The following is an 18963-nucleotide window of genomic DNA, read 5'->3' as shown; positions in this document are numbered from 1 at the left end:
CTGTATGAAAATATAGTGAATATTCCTTCATAGTTTAATTAAAATCTTCAAAGAGTAATATTTTGTTTGTGCGATCAATATAATTTCTATCAATTAGAATTTTATACTCCGATTATATAGACCATTTAAGAATTAGGCTCACAGTTACAGGTATCATTGGCAAATTCGATCGTTAAAGGTCTGCTCTTAATCTTATTATCATACATAATTTCGCCATATCATCTGCTCATAAATTCGAATATTAGCCTTATTTACACGGAACATATTCCAACGTCTGTAATCTGGACGTTTTTCCTGTATGAAGAATCGTTAGCGTATAAATATATTTGACACAGACGGTTCTAAAACTCGCGTTTCCAGTTTCTCTTTCTTCTTCAGAGCGCTTATTTCTCAGTATATAAAATAAGCTTTCGCATTTCGCACATATCTTTCCCTTCGCGTTAACAGTGGCCGGCAAATTATTCTACGCGATGATTCTTATGCGTGCGCGATGTGCGTGAAACAAGTATTGTACTACAATATAACGTCCGTATATATATATATATATATACACACACACATATATATATATATATATATGTATATCGGCAACGGCGACTAACATCGTAGATTTAATTAGACTCCTGCGTGCTTAAGGCTCGTTTCGTATCGAACGTCTCCCTCACGATTTTACTTTCATTTTAACAACTTTCTATCTACGCACATATGGCGCCAAATATGTGGACTCGAATTCACGACAAGCATGCGTTAGAAAAACAACGGTTTCCAACCAGAAAACAGAAAAAAGAAGCGGCGTGGAGGTGGTAGATAAATGAATCTCTCGTAAAGCTCGTACATTTGCAATCTCGACAAGTGATAATAATTAGCAGTTACCCCTCTCTGTGATAGCAATACTAATATTTGATAAATTAAATATAAGACCATTTGAGTTATGAGCTCGAACACAGCATGGCAAAATTCAACTAGAGCATATCTGAGAGTACAGATTGAGTGGTCGAGTAATCTAGGCGAATAATCTAGGCAAATAATCTAGGAGAGGTGGCTAGCGAGAGAGAGGGCTCGGAAGAAGGGTCGAAAAAGACTTAAAAATATGATTGAAGAGGATTAAAATAGAATGGAAGAGCAAAAATATGGTCCCCGCCTCCACGCCACGCGCTAGGCTTACCTTCCGAAGTCCGTTAATTAGCGGTTAATGGACGTAATAAGCGTGCGCCAGCTTTAGCTAAGCTCCGCGCACGAGTTTATATTCATATATGTGTGCGCATGCAATTAACGTAGATTGCCTAATTCTTAATTCGAGTAGCTATTCTCAAGAGAGAGAGAGAGAGAGAGAGAGAGAGAGAGAGAGAGAAACGGAATGTCACATATAATGTAGAATAATTGTGCGCGAACAAGGATTTCGTTTCATTTTTTCTATCGTTTTTACAAAGTGGAGAGCCAACTCGCATTATATTACTCCGCTTTAGCATAATCTTTTCTGTGCAAATATCTATACATATACATATATCGTACATATACACAGACACTTCCGTTTATGCTCGTAAAGATATTTTATGCACTCGCGTTTTTTTATCTGAGATGCGCGTATTAATAATCTTATTTGACCATAGCGTGACCGAGCAGAAAAAATAAAAATCGGAGGGCATTTAGTTGCTTCTTCTCTCTTGCTGAAAGGAACTGTACATGTAGTGTTACATTTATTGTTCGTTGAACTGGTCCGTCGGCTATCTCGCATGTTACCCAATGAGCATAATAGATCGTATCTCGAATTGATACAACGAGGCGAATTGATGGTCGTTGCCAAATTGGCGCTTTTCAAGCGCGGTTTGCGAAATCTGCTAATCCTCTTTAGCGTATAATTCCGTTTCTCAATAGCGTTGCCTGACGACAGCAATCTTCTTTCATGACCAAGACGAAACACGATCTAAGATACCTCGAAAATATTTAAGCTCTACCATTTCTTGTCGACTACGCTTTAACCATCATTTATTTAATCCTGAAATAAATGCACGCTCTGATTATCAGTTCCAACGGATTAAACGGGACGTGCTATCTTCCCTCCAATTCATTGCGCAATAGCCAAGTATTAATCGTTATTGCCAAACGTTGATACGAAACGGATTTATTCCAGGATTAACGCTGATGATCAAAAATTGACAACAATAATTCTAGATTGTTCGCGTGAGTGAACAAATCGTATCACTCACTAGGCTCGCAGTGTTCCCATAGAAATATAAGTCGGTCTCCCATAAATATGCATTGCTCATTTCAAATGCGCTTCCTTCAGCCGCGATTCTATTAATGAGCGTCTTTATTGTTCGACACCGCGGCGAAGTTAACAGCTAATAGCAATCTATACCAGGTACAAATGTCTCTTCCATTAAGCGTTACGTCCCATAACATAGCACCAAAATTTTTCACGAAAAAATGTTCGTTACTAGAAAATTCTCTCATTTTCATATAAGGCCCCGCTCTGGAAACCTACCTCACATTTTTCAATGTATATCAAGTGAACGTGCGTAAACTGCGAAAATTCAACCAGTCCGACCGGAACCGAACAAGTCGGTTCTGCTCGCGAGCCTGCTTCGACAGCTGCATTAACATAATTAATTATTCGGACACAGCGTGTTCAAGCCGCGCAATCGCGTCTCTCCGTTAGTTAAGGTAATATCGGACGATGCAGAGAGATTCGTAAATTCATAGAAAAATATCGTCAATGCGCGCGTTCAAAACTACCCCGAGACAAGATTCGTTATCGGAACTTAATTCGTTCTGAAATATTTAATGCCGAGGTGAGTTGGGCGGAAACGGCGGAATGTCGGGGGCGGGGGGGGGTTGCGCGAATCGTGATTTCTTAGATTTCCGATTCGGCTCGAAATGCAACGTGAGCCTATCGAAAGCTGCGCTTCCTTGCCAACCGCTATTACATAACATCGCTCTGTATACATATTTTATACTTATACTTATAGGGTTGCGCGGCCCTTTGACGTTGCGGCGAAGGCGGGGACCGTCCGGCCTGCTTCCTGGGATGGCATGCACAGAACACAGCACAAAACGCCACACAGTTACACAGAGAGACAAATAGAGAGAGAGAGAAAGAGAGAGAGAGAGAGACAGAGAAGAGAAGAGATACAGATAGGTAAGGTAAACTAGATAATAAGAGAGGCGAATATGGTGAGAAAAATCTGAACGAGAGGAAAAACGGGGAGAAAATGGGGTGCGTCGAGAACGCAGGCGAGGTGCAAGAAATATATCGCAATAAAAGAATACAAGTTTAAACATAGGGCGAGATGATACTCGGGCTTATGAAAATAGTTCCGGAATCGTTAATATGGAATTCTCGCAGCAGAATGATAATGTGAAACTAATAAAACGTATTTTCGATGTTACTTTGATGATAATTTCTAGTCATTGGAAGATTATATACAGTATAATAAAACCGATGGTCATTATGAGTAATCACTCGCGTGATTATTATTCATAAATGGACGGAGATTATTATTCAGAATTTATGGCAATTTTCTTTCGAATGATCGATCAACGTTGAATCAGTATCGATTCAACGTTGATCAGCCAATTATTTCTGGCTGAGAATCGTTTCATCAAAATTTTCGAATAATATGAAACGAGAAACATTTAAAAGATTGACTTTTAATTGGACTTTGAAAAAACAGCGTAGACCAATTCTATTAATTCTGTAAAATATTCTATTAGTCGTTTTCTGCTGCGAGAAAAATTTAAATCTAATATCGTTCGACTTGTACGTGCGATATTCTTCTTGGAAATCAACGTAATGTCAAACGATTGTTATTTTGTTTTAACGTACAATGACCGTCGAAGTTATTTCCGAAGTTGGTCTTGGAAAGAGATATCTCGTTTCGTTTCTTGGCAGAGTGAACGCCAAATAAATTGTCAAATTACATTATATTTCCTCAAATCTTTGTCATTCACGAGAAATCGACATCAAAATTTCACGTCCGAATGGAAAATTTAAATTCATTCAAAAAATGAACGTCGCGATTCGCTCCAAGTGAATAAGCAGCGAAAAATCGTATCGGAAAGATAGCTATAGTGGCATTAACTCTCGTGAAATGTCGATACAACACACGGTAGAAATATAATGAATAATAATATTTACATAGAATGAATATAATTTAAAAATGCTGCCTGTCCGATGACGTCAATGCACGAGATGTCAGAATCCTCTATGGAAATTTCTATCTGACTCGGATCGTCAATATATCCTCTATGAATATTAAAACAACACTCAATCACAATAAATTGAAGGATGAGAATTATCAGTATATCTGCAGAGTTCTGTAGAACAGATATCTGTAGAATCGGCACGTTCGAAAATTCTTTTTCGTGGTGGCTAATGTAAGTGCCAAGACGTCCTCGGTGTACAAGACGAATGTATGGGTGCACACACACACACACACACATATATATATATATATATATATGCATATGGCGAAGGTTTTGTTTATATGTACATATACACATATATATGTATATGTATATACAAATGGTTAAAAAGAACAAATATATGTAAGAAAATAAGGACTCACCTTCGGCACAATACCACCACCACCACCGCCGCCGCCGCCTCCACCACCACCACCACCACCACCGCCACCGCCACCGCCACCGCCACCGCCGCCGGGCTGTCCGCGAGCCATGTAAAGGCTCTCGGTGCGCTTAGGCTGTCCAGGACTCGGCAGAATGTCTTGTCCAAGACTACGATTTTTTATGAGAGCCCCCTCAAACTGGTTAGGAGTTGGCGCGGCGTATGTCGGCGTCGCGGCGCCGCTGCCTATCACGGAACCATTCAGCGGCGTCCCTCCTCTTATCGCGCTTGGAGCTCTCGTCGATCTGCCGATTGTAAAATTATTGGTTTCAAAGAACTAAGAGATAGTTCTACAAAAAGATTTAAACGTCCATGGTAAAAGATTTAAATGCCCATGGCGCACAGAAAAATGTAAGGTGGCAAGACGTAAGGAAATTGGTCAACGATAGAGAACGTAAGGCAATATCGTTAGTAGTAGCGAATCCAAAATGATAGAGATTTTTTGTGTGCCACTGCCTTTATGATACTCTACAAATTTCTGAATGCAACTCTAAAGCTTGCGGCTCTAAAGCTTACTGTTTGTTTGATGCTTGTTTTTTGCTGCTGGATTGTTTGCGTTTTACTAAATTATTATAGAATTACACCACACACAGAAGGCAGAATTTCTAGTAATTTATCAAAACGCAAGGAAAATCCAGCAGGAAAACAAGCACTGCAGGCTTTAGTTTAGATTTTTCTCTGAATTACGATACATATACGATCTCAGGTGGTAAACAAAAATAAATACTTTCGAATGTCAATCGATATATGTCGATTTAGATGTTATTCACCTGTCGAGCATCTCCGGAGGTGGGTTCGATATGGTTTTGTCGACGGATGGTTGTCTCGATCCAGTTAACCGGGAATGCGCTCTGGCATAACGATCTACAGAACTGTCGCGACTAGGTGGTCTCTTGTAATGATCCAGCCTACAATACATTAATCGCTTAAAATCTTGAAAACTTGTAATGTAATTATAATGTCGAACGACAATCTAAAGAAAGTGTGAAATCTGTAAAAAATATTTTACTTTGTGCAATCACGATTCGTCTTAAATATGATTCCACAGAGCTGCGATGCAGTTGTATAAAAGTATTATAATATAGAAAATTTCTTAAAAATATCAAATCACATCTTTTTAAATTCCTGTATGTATATGTATAGTTGTATAAAAAGAGCACGTCGGACCTGTCGTTTAGCGTTTGACCAATAATGCCAGGTCGATCCTGAGGACTCAAGACTCTGCTATTTCTTCGTAAACTCGTGGAGCTCGGCGGTCTCGCTGCATCCATGATGTTATCAGGCTGGTATTGCGACGGGTGCGTTTGTTGTGCGTACATTGGCTGTGAATTGTACTGATTCATCTGGCCAGGCCCATATTGATTGGGTAGTACAGTCTGAAATTATTTCACGTTGTCATCCAATCAATACTTTTAATCACAAGCCGCACAAATACATGGCTGAATCATATTTCAAAATGTTACTCAAACATATCTAATATTTTTATTTACATTTATGAGATAAGCGATACTGATGTCGAAAGATCTTGTATTTGTTCGATATTAGAGGTTCGTTATTAGAGGTTACCAAAATTTTGCAGGCTCATCGATATGACGATTAATTTATACACTTCAAGAGAAGAAGCAATGGCTTCCTACTTGGTTGCTGAATCCATTAATTTTCAACAAAAATTAAGAATGTTACTCGCAATTGAACTAATTATCATTATTCGGAATAAAAAATATGATAAAGGAATATAATTAAACGTCTGTCGATAATTAGTCATTAGTATAGCTATTGTTAAACGCATGTTAAATTTATCGATGAAACTAAACTCGCATGTATAGAAACGACTCATTGAGTTTCTTATACCATAAAACTGCGCCAACCAACTTGATTTATTTGGGCGAATGTCATTGAATTATACATAAACGTTGCGAGATCTAAAAAAAAAAAGAAAAAAGGAAAAAAAACACATACACACAGAGAAATTGCCATAGGCGTACGAAAGCGCTCGGTAAATCGTAATCAGTAAATTGAATTATCGCGCGTGGAAAGCTGTGTGCGTGGAAGCCAAGAAAGACCAAGAAGAGCCATATTGCTACCGGAGTCACCTGCTGAGTGGGATAAGCCTGCAAATTTTGGAAATCGTGCAATCCGATTGGTTGCTGTTGTTGCTGTTGTTGCTGATAATCGGAGTATTGTTGCTCAACCTGAGATGGATTAGTCAGTTGATACTGCGTCTGGTACGGATTGTTCTGGACGAACTGGTGGTGCTGCTGGCTGTATTGATTCGGTTGATACTGGTTCGGTATACTGTTCGAGTACTGGCTTGTCGGGACCGGGTTTTGCGTCATGTTTTGCTGCTGATACGGATACTGTTGATACGGATTCTGACCGATCAGCGAGGTCTGTTGAGTGTTCAATTGATTCATGGATGCCTGGTTCACCAGCGGTATCTGATTCGGTATCTGGTTTTGCATAGGCAGCTGATTCTGCGGCAGAGGCTTCACACTGGTCCTACGTATCGATTGCATCACATTGCTGACGGTGTTGTTCGCTGCGGATGCTGGCGTCGCGTTCGTCGACGTCGTTATCGCCGTCGTTGCGGAGTCAATCGTGGCGCTCTTGATCGGCGTGGCGCCGCTGGGTTGGTCCACGCTGGCTGTCTTATGCAGGATACTCTTACCCGGCATGGAATCCTGTGGCGGCGGGACGTACTTGGGTATCTCCCTGTTCCGTAACCTTTCTAAGCCCGGCTGTCGGAAGTCTGGCGCGAACTGCCTCGCCGTTTGTTGCGCTAGTTCGGAATCCTCTCTGGCGTGCTCGGCGGCGATGTCGGCCAATTCCGCTTTACCTCGCGCCGTTGCCGTCCTAGAGATAGCGATATCGGCTTTTTGCAGAGCGATCTTGCTCGCCCGCTGAGCTGCGCTCACTGCCGCCTCTATCCTTTCACGGAATTTCGCGGACCTGATTAGGAAGAGATGCTTCTTTTTCTGGCTAGTGATAAGCACGTTGTTCTTGTACTTTCCTTCCTCCTTGCTGCCGTCACGGAACGTGGTGACACCGTAGCCATATTTGCGATTGTTGAACCATTCGCCTTCATATCGCAACCCGTCGCTTCTCTCGGATATGCCGAAGCCGGTCCTCTTGTCGTTCTTCCATTCGCCCAAGTACGTCTCAGTTACCGACGCGTCCATCTGTTCGTCCTGCGAATCAACATCATGCGATTATTATTAACTACGTTTTGCTAATTATTTTATTTCTTTTTAGTTTTAAATCCATACGCTACAAGGATACGTACCACATTTATGCTACAAGTTACTAGTATTAACGTTATTCGCATCTCTTGATACGATCAGAATAAGCGGATTTAACGATCGCGCAGAAACGAAATTAAAATCCGATTAGAGGTTTGTCGAGTCGCGAGGAAACTGAGGAACACAAATGTCGTGACCCACCTCGATGACAAAGGACGCATTGCTGTCTGTGTGAACCGACGCCGAGGCTTGACTTTGCGAGCTCTCGGTCGACATCCACGACGCTGAGCTGGCATTACTTCTGATACTACCACCGGTACCACGTTTCTCCAAATCTCCCGTGCTCCTCTGCTTTCGTATCTTAAGACCCTATCGACAGAATATTCTTCAAGATAATTTCTGTTAAAGAAAAGTCTCATTATCAGTTTTTCGTTCCTTCGCGAGAGGAGGGTGCGCCTTACCGAGAGAATGCCCTTTTTCAGGGACTTTTCGGTGAGGCTCTTTCTCCGAGCCGGTGGATCGTCGCTCCTGGCTTTCAGGACGAATCCACCTCGGCTGTCGTCCACACGTCGATCCCTTCTGTCGGTAGGTTCCGGCGTTGGAGCGACCGCTGGTCCTCCGTCGGCGCTCCTCAACGACGTCAAGGACGCTCTTACTTGCTTCGGAGGTTTGTAGTGGCTGGCCAAACCAAACGGCGCGCTCGCCCTCACCCCGTAACCATGCCGCATGCCGCGGAGCCATTGGCCTTGATAAGTACCTACAAGATTATCCATGTAACGCAACAGAAATAGAAACAGGAGTTGGAGGCGGGACGTTCCATCAGCGAATTACACGCCACCTCGATTCATTAGAGCTGATGAAATTATTTTTTTTTAGAGTTTAACATATAAATCTCTTCACGTGATTCAATATACTTTATTTCGAGAGTTTCAAGTATTACGTTGAGGCAAAAGTTTTTATCTTTCTATCTGAGTCTTTCTGTTAAATTCTGTATTAAACAAGTTGGAAATCCGGAATTCTTCGAAAAAAATTTCTTTTTTTCTTTTAGATAAAAGAAGAGTCTATTGAAGTTAGTGTACTATGATTTCGCTTTGACTCCGCTGTAACTTTGTTTTAAACTTTATCTTTACGGATTTAACAAAATCTTTCGCACTAATAATAATTAAATCGTTGAACAGTTGATCGTTATAATCGAATAGTGATTGTTCACTGGTGATAGAGAGGACACTTTTGTAAGACTCTTTTGTAAAGTCACTGAATTAATGAAGTCCCGTAATGAGATTTTTTTATTCCTAAGCCAAAGTGACGTCGAATAGCGTACGTATATACATTATACACACCGTGTAACTTATAAATACAAATAGAAATATATTATACATAGGTTCGAACATCGTCGTGTCTTCGAGCCAAAAATGATGGAGAGTTTGCGGTACTTTATAAACCTAGTGACTTTAACTTTTTTGGGAATAATTGAGTGAAGGAGGAGGAAAGATATGCGACAACTATGTCGGCATTAGAAATCGGAAGTGACACGTCAGTTAGATTACGACAAATTCCCGGGGTTGCCTACACTCGGCAATAAGATGTATTGTTTTTGCCAAAACGTGACCGTGTTTCAAAATGTTTCGCGTGAGTCACGACGTATACGAGGCGAGTTACGCGCGCCCCGCTTAGGGATGGAATGCGTCCAGTTACGCGGGCTTTTTCGCAGAACGTCCGAATTCCAAATCGATGAAAAAAAAACCCGAGAAGTTGGACGCGGATTCCAATTGTATGAAAGACCGCAGTGCGGAGGATGCGTAATTCTTTCCGCGAAGTAAATGATGTTATTTTCGTGATCTACGTAGTTTGTATTTTTTAATAGTCATCAAATATTACGTATTGTTGCTTGCAGCTTTTTAAGTCACCGTCAGATCGTATCAATAGCAAGCTACTCGGGCATTGCGAGCGCGGACCGTTCATTCGAAAGAGTATTATTCTATTCTGCGTTGAATAGCTCGGCGTCCTGGAGGAGTATTGCGGTCGCAGCGAAAAGTTTCGGCCGACGACGTTTATTGGCATGCAAACCAAGTCGTATGCATCGTGACGACGAGACGCGTCAACGTTTCGTTGCACTGGAACGGGACGCATCACGCTTTTCTTCTCAGTTCTCTGACACAATTGCAGCCTTGTTGTTACTTATTCGTTGTTATTTATTAACAGCTCGATTTTTTTTTTAATTTGATCATTTTTCTCGTCTATAATTCTTGATTTGTTAAAGATTATTGATGTATATATTGGACATGTTAAAAACATAAATAATGAATATTAACGAAAACGCTTAGGTTTTTTTTCTCGATTAATCGTCCCATTTAATGCAATCATTTTGATTTTCAATTCAATAATTGAATTTATAAAAATATAAAAATATAATATTGTATATAAAAAAAAATGTAATATATATAATATAATGTAAAAACAATATTAAACGAGGCATTGAAAATTCACTCCTGAGATTAACATTGAAAAATCAAAATTGACATCGAATTAATATCGAAAATTGAAAAGACTCGACACCTGCGACGAGGAGGTCTTCGATCAAATTTTTGCTTTGCGAAATCTCACGAAAATTCAATTCGTCAAGAAATCTGTCATTAGCAGACACACGACGTCGACACGGGATACCCTATATATGGCGACGCCAGGCGTCTCCCCTCTTCGCAACGACGGAATATTATTTCGCTAGCGTTTAAGCAAGTGGGTCACGCGGCGGTTCCCGGCGTTCACACAAGACGCCCAATGTATACGAACCCTCGAAATTGCCGTCGCGGCGGCGACGGTGCCAGTCCCAATGTATACCGCACGTTTTCAATTAATTTTTAGGTACGCCCGCGAACTGCATACCGTCGTGAAAAGTACGCGGGCACGTGTGCGCGTGTGAATGTTTAAATATTACACTCCCCGACTATTCACGACAGCGAAATCTTTCTGCTGCTTATTACGAGCTGCTTCGGTTGTATCAAACCGGGGTAATGAGTTTTTACTACGGCGATTTTCTCAGAAAGATTGGCAACGCGCGTTGCATGTCTACGCCTTGAATTGTTCTTACGACGCGAAAGAGATCGCCAATTAGGGAAGTTATTTCTTCATTTTTTCAAAGAGAGTTATAAGTTACTCAGTTACTTTTTCTTCCCTTTCACCTCCGATTATCTATCACTGGGATAAGCATAATAAATCCTATATATATATATCGCGTCTACTATCACCCAAGGAACACACTAATTCAACAAAAGATCAAAATGACTTTATTTTAATCCGTAACATCAATAAACAATCAAATCTTGTAACAAAAAATTATTGTTTCGACTTTCATATCGTCAAAATAAGATCATTTTGACTTTCTGCTGACTTGATGTTTTCCTTAGGGTAGTTTTTGATTTTAGTATTCCTATGTCAGAGTTGGAAAGCGTTACTCTGTCCGTTACTTTTTACAATAAACAATTTGATGATGATGTTACAATTTTCTTATAATTAAACACTTATTATGTATTAAACAGGTTATGCTAAGGTTGACTTTTGCAAAGGTCGACTTTTCCAACCTTAGCGTTTAGTTATAAAAGATTGCAACGTCATTTATTACAAAAAAAGTAACGGAGAAAGTAAAGCTCCCCGATTCTGGTACATACATTTGTTTATATGTATTAACATGATGGCGACTCTGCAGTGATATTTTCTTCAAGAGCTCTCTCTCTCTCGAGAGAGAGAGTTTGTCCTGGCACAGTTGGAAGCGTTTCTCTCTCCCTTCCTTTCTCCTCCTCTTCTTTATCCAAAAGATTTATGATTTTAAGCTCGCTGCACAAATCTATGGATCGATTTAGAAGACGTCCACTTTGCGCAGAGTGCCTGCGTTATCGAGGTCAGTTCGGGTTGTCAGTCGCGTGGAGACAATCTAGCATGAAAAGTCCCTGTGACCCTTGAGGCTTTAACGAATTTTAAATAGACGTAGCTTAAGCCGCCGTCAAATTCCATGGAGACATTAACCGAATAGCATTACATAGCACGCGGAAAAGTGGATCGCTATATCGATTCGCGTATCCCGTCAGCAACGACCCAGATTAATTATTATCGAGCTTCTAATCTACGTCCTGCTAATCTACGCTGCGACTTTCGACAGTGTTCTAGTCACGAATCGTTCAATAAGCAAGTAACTTCGTAACTTAATTCGCACTAATTATCCTCCGGCGATGGGAATCGTCGAAAAAGTTCACCTCGATTGGATCAATCTCGTGCAAATAAATTATGAATCGGATACCATATCGGATCGATGTACAAATACTTAACGATGTCTATTTACATACATTTGAATAACGCATTATTTTGTGAAGCAAGACGTTGCTTTTTCTTTTGTGCATTTGCTTCTCTGCTTGCGCATGGGACGATCGATAGTCTTCACAAATTTCATTTCCCGGCGAACTACTGGTAGCGCAAGTCGGATTTAACGTAGAACGAGTTTAACACGGAATAGGGGGAGGGGGAGGGGGTCATCCTGGCATATATCTATCGTGTAGGGAGCACGAAATGGGAGCCTTTAATCTAACCGGAACGCGGTTTCTGCCCGTCGATATCGTGGAAGATAATCGTCAAACTTGAACGTTTCGAAATTTATCGTCAGCGCTTGCTGGCCATTATCTGATGATAATGCTTTTGCTTTCTTTTTAAAACACCGAGAGTCATATATAGCTGCAGATGATGTTCCGTTGATGAATTAAGATCGAGATAGAACGGCCGCAAAAGAACAATCTCTGGAGGGGTGAACTAAATGTGCAGTACGGTCCTGATTCGCTACATGGCACTGGCTAGTCTGCCTGAAATAGCACGGCCATCTTCCGAGGTGGTGGTTGATTGCACGTGCATCGGAACGCATCTCGGTATTGGTGAGAATTGGCCGTGCGAGCGTATTTCGGTCCGCAGCCTCCACCAGATTGTCGCAAACCACCCTAACAGGTCGTCCGAACTGTCTTTTCAGTTACGCGTCTCTGTCTGGGGAGGGTGGGTAAAAATTCTAGGAAACACGTGTCCTTATAAAAGGAAAAGGAAAAAAGGAAATATCACAGAGGGGATATCTTTATCTGTAATTTATATCTATCTGTTTTTTTACGTTGCCGTGCAAGACTGTCGTACCGAAAAGTGGAGAGACTTCCGAGGCTTTTTGAAACTCGACGACTTAAACTTTATCATCAAGAATTTTACTATGTATAGGCGCGATTAATGTTACAAAAACTGCCGTCTCCTTCTTTCTTTCGCGATCGATCGGATGAATGAGGCGCACAAGAAATATAGAGCAAGAACCGTGCACTTCCGTTTTACGCTGGCCATTTATAGCGTAATTCGCGCCGGACAATGTACGTGTCGGTTAAAATCCATTAGGTACTTAGCGGTAAGACTCGCCTTGACCGAATATGATCCTCTTAATTTGCGTCGCACGTTTATCGGTCTATTTTCACTTAATATTGCTCAAAAGCCGCTTGTTTCGAGAAACAGCAGGCTACTTTTTTTATTGATTATAATATTCGTGCGTCGTTGCGTCCTCTGCGGCTTCGATCCGAGCGCCGTGCGTGCTGCATGTATGATTACATAGCTGTGCATCGGGTTGCCGAGCGTCGTTGCGATAACAGAGTGGCATACTTTTTCTCTATCGCGCGGTCTTATTGGGAAACTTATCCGAGTATTCACCACGATATCACCACGAGCTGTCGAAAAAACTGATGAATCAATTCTAGGTAAAATCGTAAGGATCCTAACTGTTCTTGTAAAGAACTTATCACTGAAGTGGTAATTCTACGTGTACTGTAAGATATACGATCGTTCGTAAATATAATATCTATGATTTCTCGTAAATCTTACGGATAGTAAAAAGCTATCTGTAAAAATTGCATAAAATGATAACAAAAACAAAATGGACGCAAGAAGAAAATGATACGCAATTGTCTTTAAAACATTTACTTTTGACAATTATATATATTTTTGTACATTTGGACTCCAGCTTGCCTTCATCAGCAAAAAACATTAAAGGCTCTGTCTATATAAAAGTCGTAGACGATCGTAGTTTCAAATTGTAGGAAATTGATCAATCTTAATCAAGTATTCTTCTTATATTTAATTGCGATTAATCAGTCGGTTACTTAAGATTCCACGACCGTCTACGACTTCTATAGTAGATGAGCCTTAAATTTTAAAATTGTAGATATATTACAAGTAGAAAACTCACATGACGTCCGCATCTTACTTTGCAAAGTTTATTGCTTTGCGTACGTGCTATGAATCCAGAATGAACAAATTTGGATTTCTATAACCAAAGGGAAGAAATTACAACATACAATTTAATGTTTCGCCGACGAAAGCTCAAACTGGAGTCAGAACATACGGAAATCATATATAATATTGTTTTAAAATTAAATGTTTTAAAGAAAAATTACGCATCGTTTCTTGCATTAACTCCTAACGAGTAAGTATTGTACTTTGATTTTGTTATTATTTCTTGAAGGTCTCTTATGAAGCCTTCATGATGAATTAATATTAAAGTTATAAACATAAAGTTATATATAATCGTAAGTTCTTACAAATCTTACGAGAACAACCTACGTTTTACAATTCTGCTTAGAACTGACCCCTAAATCTCATATTTACGAGTCATAATATAAATCTCACGTTACGAATCATAAAGTGCGCTTGATAAAATTCTTGTTTTACGATTAGTTATAGATAAAATTTTCGTTTTTTTCGATTAATCATAGATACCTATTCGGACAGACTTGCGTTTTTATATTCAATAATTACACTAAAAAAAAACCGAATTATATAAACAACATTATTTTAATTGAAAATAATTTTATTGTACAATAACACCCCATTAATGAAACAAATACTTCATGCTCTTATTTTAATGAAATTGTATTGTTTTATTAATACTGTTATCGCAAATCAATAAGATTATTTTCAATTAAAATAATGCTGTTGGAACAACATCTTTTTTTTTTTCAGTAATAACAACTCTCGATTATTCCGTTTTTAATCCATTGTTGCCTTCTGATTCACGGCTATCCTTGACATTAATTAAACGCCATTTAAAATTCGCAACGGCCTTTTTTTCGCACGCAACCAGCGGTGGCGGATTCTCGTGTGACGTAAGGCGTGTGACGCCAGGAAAAATCAGGAATAACAGCCGAGCCGTATGAAGTGGGTAAAAACGGCTCATCAAGGTAACCCACGCTGGTGTAATATTAACAGCTCCATATCCCATATACAGCTGCTATTTGCATAAAGGGTTGCGGCTCGCAGCGTTTAGCCGGAGGGGACAAAAAAAGGTAGATTACACGGCCTTCTGTTACAAGTGCGCGCGCGCGCGAAATTGTTCACCTCTCTCTGTTCCGCTCGCTTTTTTTTTTTATACGAGGCAGAATGGGACATCGTTTCCATTACAACCTGGTCACTTATGACGCGTCGTGTTTAATTATGCGACAACCTATCGGACGATTCGCGTCATGTAACTGAATTGCATAGACACCACTGCCGTTACTATCTCTTTCTCCGCCGATGTATATTGTAAACTATAACCGCGAAATAATTATAAATCGAAATTATTTTAAGATCGCCGAGAATAAATCGATTAATAGATATAATGCTATTTTTGGTCAAAGCAGATATTAGTGCTTAATAATACTAAATGCAAACTTGTGCAAATATATTATTTCAGTTTTGTAAACTGCGCACCGACACCTTATGCATGTAGTTCGTAAAACTGAAATAATACATTTGCAAAAATTTGCATTTAATAATAGAGAAGAAGGTATTATTGCACTCCATTTATTTTTTGAACAATAGTTTGGTTAATAATCAATATTTGAATTTAAAAAGTTAACAATTACATTTGCCAACATGTTATCCAATCGGTTTTAGACTCAAAGTTATGAAATATTTATTACTTAGGACATTATTTATAAAAATGTAGCGACACTGCATCGCTCGAAGAGAAACAGGGGTGGTAATATGGCCTTCCACAAAAATAGATTTAAAAAATTAGTTTCGTTTAAAGAAAACAAGAATTACAAAATTAATAAAAAAGTAAAATATATGATGTATTCAAATTATGCAAATGTATGTATGTACACATAATTCCTTCAGCACATAGACTGCTCAGTACTAAAAAAATTTATGTAATATAAATTATAGTAGATTAACAGTAGAGCTACGTAATTGATTTACGGAATAATTATTTCGATATAAAAACTTCGAAAAAGAGAGACCATCAGTAATCAATACACTTAGAAGGCCACATTAGCAAAATGTCATACTACTGTTTTAATTTGCATAACTCGAAATGTAAGCAGCCCAATGAAATGTTAAATAACAAAGAACACACATTCGTGTTATAATACATTCAAGTTTAAGAAGAATTGAGAAATATACGTAAAATGTATCTTAAAAACGGTTCAAAATGTTGTGTGTAAAAGTAAAAATACGTTGTAAATGCTGACTATCTAGTGAGCACAAGTTACATGTAACGTAACAATATAACACGTGTGTTGTATTACAGTTATATTGTTGAGTGAGAAATTACAACTAACGGGTACGTTACATGTAACTTTGTGTCCACTGGATATTGTGTATTGGCATATTAGCGTCTTACTGTATATATAACAGCGAGCAAATAATTCCATAAGTAATTGCTAGAATTCACCATTTAATAGCGGAGATATTAAGCCCATTATATATTATTACACTGACTATTAGCATTACCTTCTCCTCTATTAAATATTAAAATCCACTTTGACCAAAAATAGGATTATATCCATTAATTAATTTATAATCGCGAAAGAGCCTCGACGGAGAGTGGCCGTCAGAGCGCTCCAAGTTTCTACGTCATTTTACGACTCGAAAGAGGAAACGTTTTGTAGTAGACGCAGGACATTCGTTCTTTTATTGAGTCGCAGCGTGATATCGCTTGCGTTCTCGAGTCACGATATCGATCTATTTTCCTGGCGTTCTTTTCCTTTCGCGCGGCGACGTCTTTCTCTCCGTTACGCTCTAATTAAATTCCAACGATGTCGCGCGAACTCGAGCGACTTGCCGCACGAGCGATTCGCCGCGGGCGCTCGCCACATTTCTCCGAAATAATTATCGGCCCATAAATTATTTCGCGACACCGTCGTACCCCGGTGTGACTCCTGCAGCTTTCGCGCGCGCATGTGCGACGCAAGCTGTCGAGGATGAAAGCGCGCATCCTATCGTAAGATTGTACGGCTAAGTCACGGGCGATTTATCAGAAAGGCGTGGACGGTTCAAGGAGTCTATTAAACACGAGGGTCTGGGGATTGATACGAGGGGCTGAAGACGGGGACGCGGGTAGGGAGCGTCAATATGTTGTTGCATATCTACCCTCTTTCCTCGTTTTCCAATCGACACCAAGTTCTCGCGCTTGTACCGACGCGCACGCGTCGGCGTCGGTATTTATAAATAAATACCTCGGCCACGTGCCACGGGAGAAATGGAATGGCGTTCGGTAAGTGTTTTAACTCGATCGAGATGCTTAAAACGAGAATATGCGCGTACGCGTGTAAAAGGCATGAGCGAATAAGGCGTTAAGATAAATTGCGAGAAGCTATTATATAATAATTAGGTGAAAAAAAAAAGGAAATCAAAATGCATCTATGGCTAGTGTTTACAGTTAATTCTTCTATTTAAGATTGTCTTAAGTATACTGAAAAGAATGTTTGATCGAATTAACTGAAATTTTGGTTAAAAATTCGACGAATCAGAATTTTTTGGTTAAATCTATGAGAATTCTAGTTGAGATAACTGGAATTTTAATTGATATAATCTTGTAGAGTTTGTTCATTTTCAATTAGATATTTTTCTCAGTATAATTTTGAGATGTCATAAGCCAATGACGGAGCAGTATTAGCATCTTGAGTTATTCTTTAATTAAGATAGTCTTGAAATAAGAGTGAATGGACTGTGGAAAGAAAATTAGTCTATATAAATTATTTTCTTAGCAATGCTAGCTAGTAGTCCACCTGTACATTGCAAGAAATTTCTGTTTTAAACTTCCAAAAGTGTTGGAAGTTTTTATCCAACAAAAATGTGCTATAACTTTATACAGTTATATTGTGAAATTACAATAATATTTTGTGGTAAAATATATGCAAATCTCTAATACGGATGCACGCCAGTTTTGTAAATTTACAATGAATTTCTATTGTAAATTTACAAATATTATGAAATTACAGCAAAACGTTATATGGTCAGATTTGTAAATTTACACTGCGCATTTTTTTTATTGTAGGGGTATTGTAAATTTACAAACATTTCTAACAGTACATTGAAACAGTGAAAACGTAATGGTAAGATCATTCCGCCATCCTGATCTTCGTCGCTTGATGAATCATTCGTTACTTTCAGTTATTCATATTCATAGGGCGTTTCAGTGAAATCGTGCGAATGATGATATCGTTTATGGAAACGAAATGTGAGCCTGCGAAATGTGTATAGTATGTGTGTTTTCTTACACAGCTCACGAGAAAAAAAAAGCGATATGATGCGGCTCGGTAAAGAAAATGAAGTCAAATATCTGTGACCTTGCTTATCTTTGCTTAGCGTCCGTGTACCGAAACGTGATACTTGTGCTTCCACAAATATCCTACAGCTCTGGGATCTTTCCTTTAATTAAAGGACAATAATTGCGTGTGCATTGATCCTCGTTCCTCGACGCCAATAAATCTCGACGTTTGTTTTCCTTTACGGCATCAACGAGGTGACATTCATCAACTGGGAGGCAGTTCGTGCACACGCCTCGAGACACCTCGTACATTTTTCAAAGGCGTCATTAAGAAGGTATGTTAATTCACGGTTAAAACCCGGTAGAATGATCGCATATGGAGGAGATAATTTATTCCGGAAGAAAATAACTTTCAGAAAGCGCGCGATTGTGAATTATCACGCCTTGTCGAATTATCGCGCCTTCTGTTCTTATCCATGTGATTTAAGGAGAGACATTTTTTTATTCGAATAAAAAAAAAATAATCGAGTGGGGCACGACTTGCGCAGCGGCGAGTGGCACTC

At 39.4% G+C, this 18963-nt stretch overlaps 1 protein-coding gene across 1 annotated transcript in view; it reads right to left on the bottom strand.

Moving 5' to 3' along the window:
• Nucleotides 1-2242: 2242 nt before the first annotated feature.
• The window catches only part of LOC108756437 (junctophilin-1-like), a 29695-nt gene continuing 12974 nt past the window's right edge, over nucleotides 2243-18963 (bottom strand). The window contains exons 4-10 of the mRNA XM_018500250.1: nucleotides 8328-8623; nucleotides 8068-8235; nucleotides 6721-7815; nucleotides 5795-6003; nucleotides 5398-5535; nucleotides 4569-4872; nucleotides 2243-3023 (exon numbers count right to left, since the gene is read on the bottom strand). Coding sequence (XP_018355752.1) covers nucleotides 2964-3023; nucleotides 4569-4872; nucleotides 5398-5535; nucleotides 5795-6003; nucleotides 6721-7815; nucleotides 8068-8235; nucleotides 8328-8623 — 2270 coding nt within the window. The 3' untranslated portion in view covers nucleotides 2243-2963. The remainder of the gene's footprint in view (nucleotides 3024-4568; nucleotides 4873-5397; nucleotides 5536-5794; nucleotides 6004-6720; nucleotides 7816-8067; nucleotides 8236-8327; nucleotides 8624-18963) is intronic.

This window comes from Trachymyrmex septentrionalis, unplaced genomic scaffold (genome assembly GCF_001594115.1).
Source record: "Trachymyrmex septentrionalis isolate Tsep2-gDNA-1 unplaced genomic scaffold, Tsep1.0 scaffold127, whole genome shotgun sequence".
NCBI lineage: Eukaryota > Metazoa > Arthropoda > Insecta > Hymenoptera > Formicidae > Trachymyrmex > Trachymyrmex septentrionalis.
This window is presented reverse-complemented; position numbering and strand designations above follow the sequence as displayed.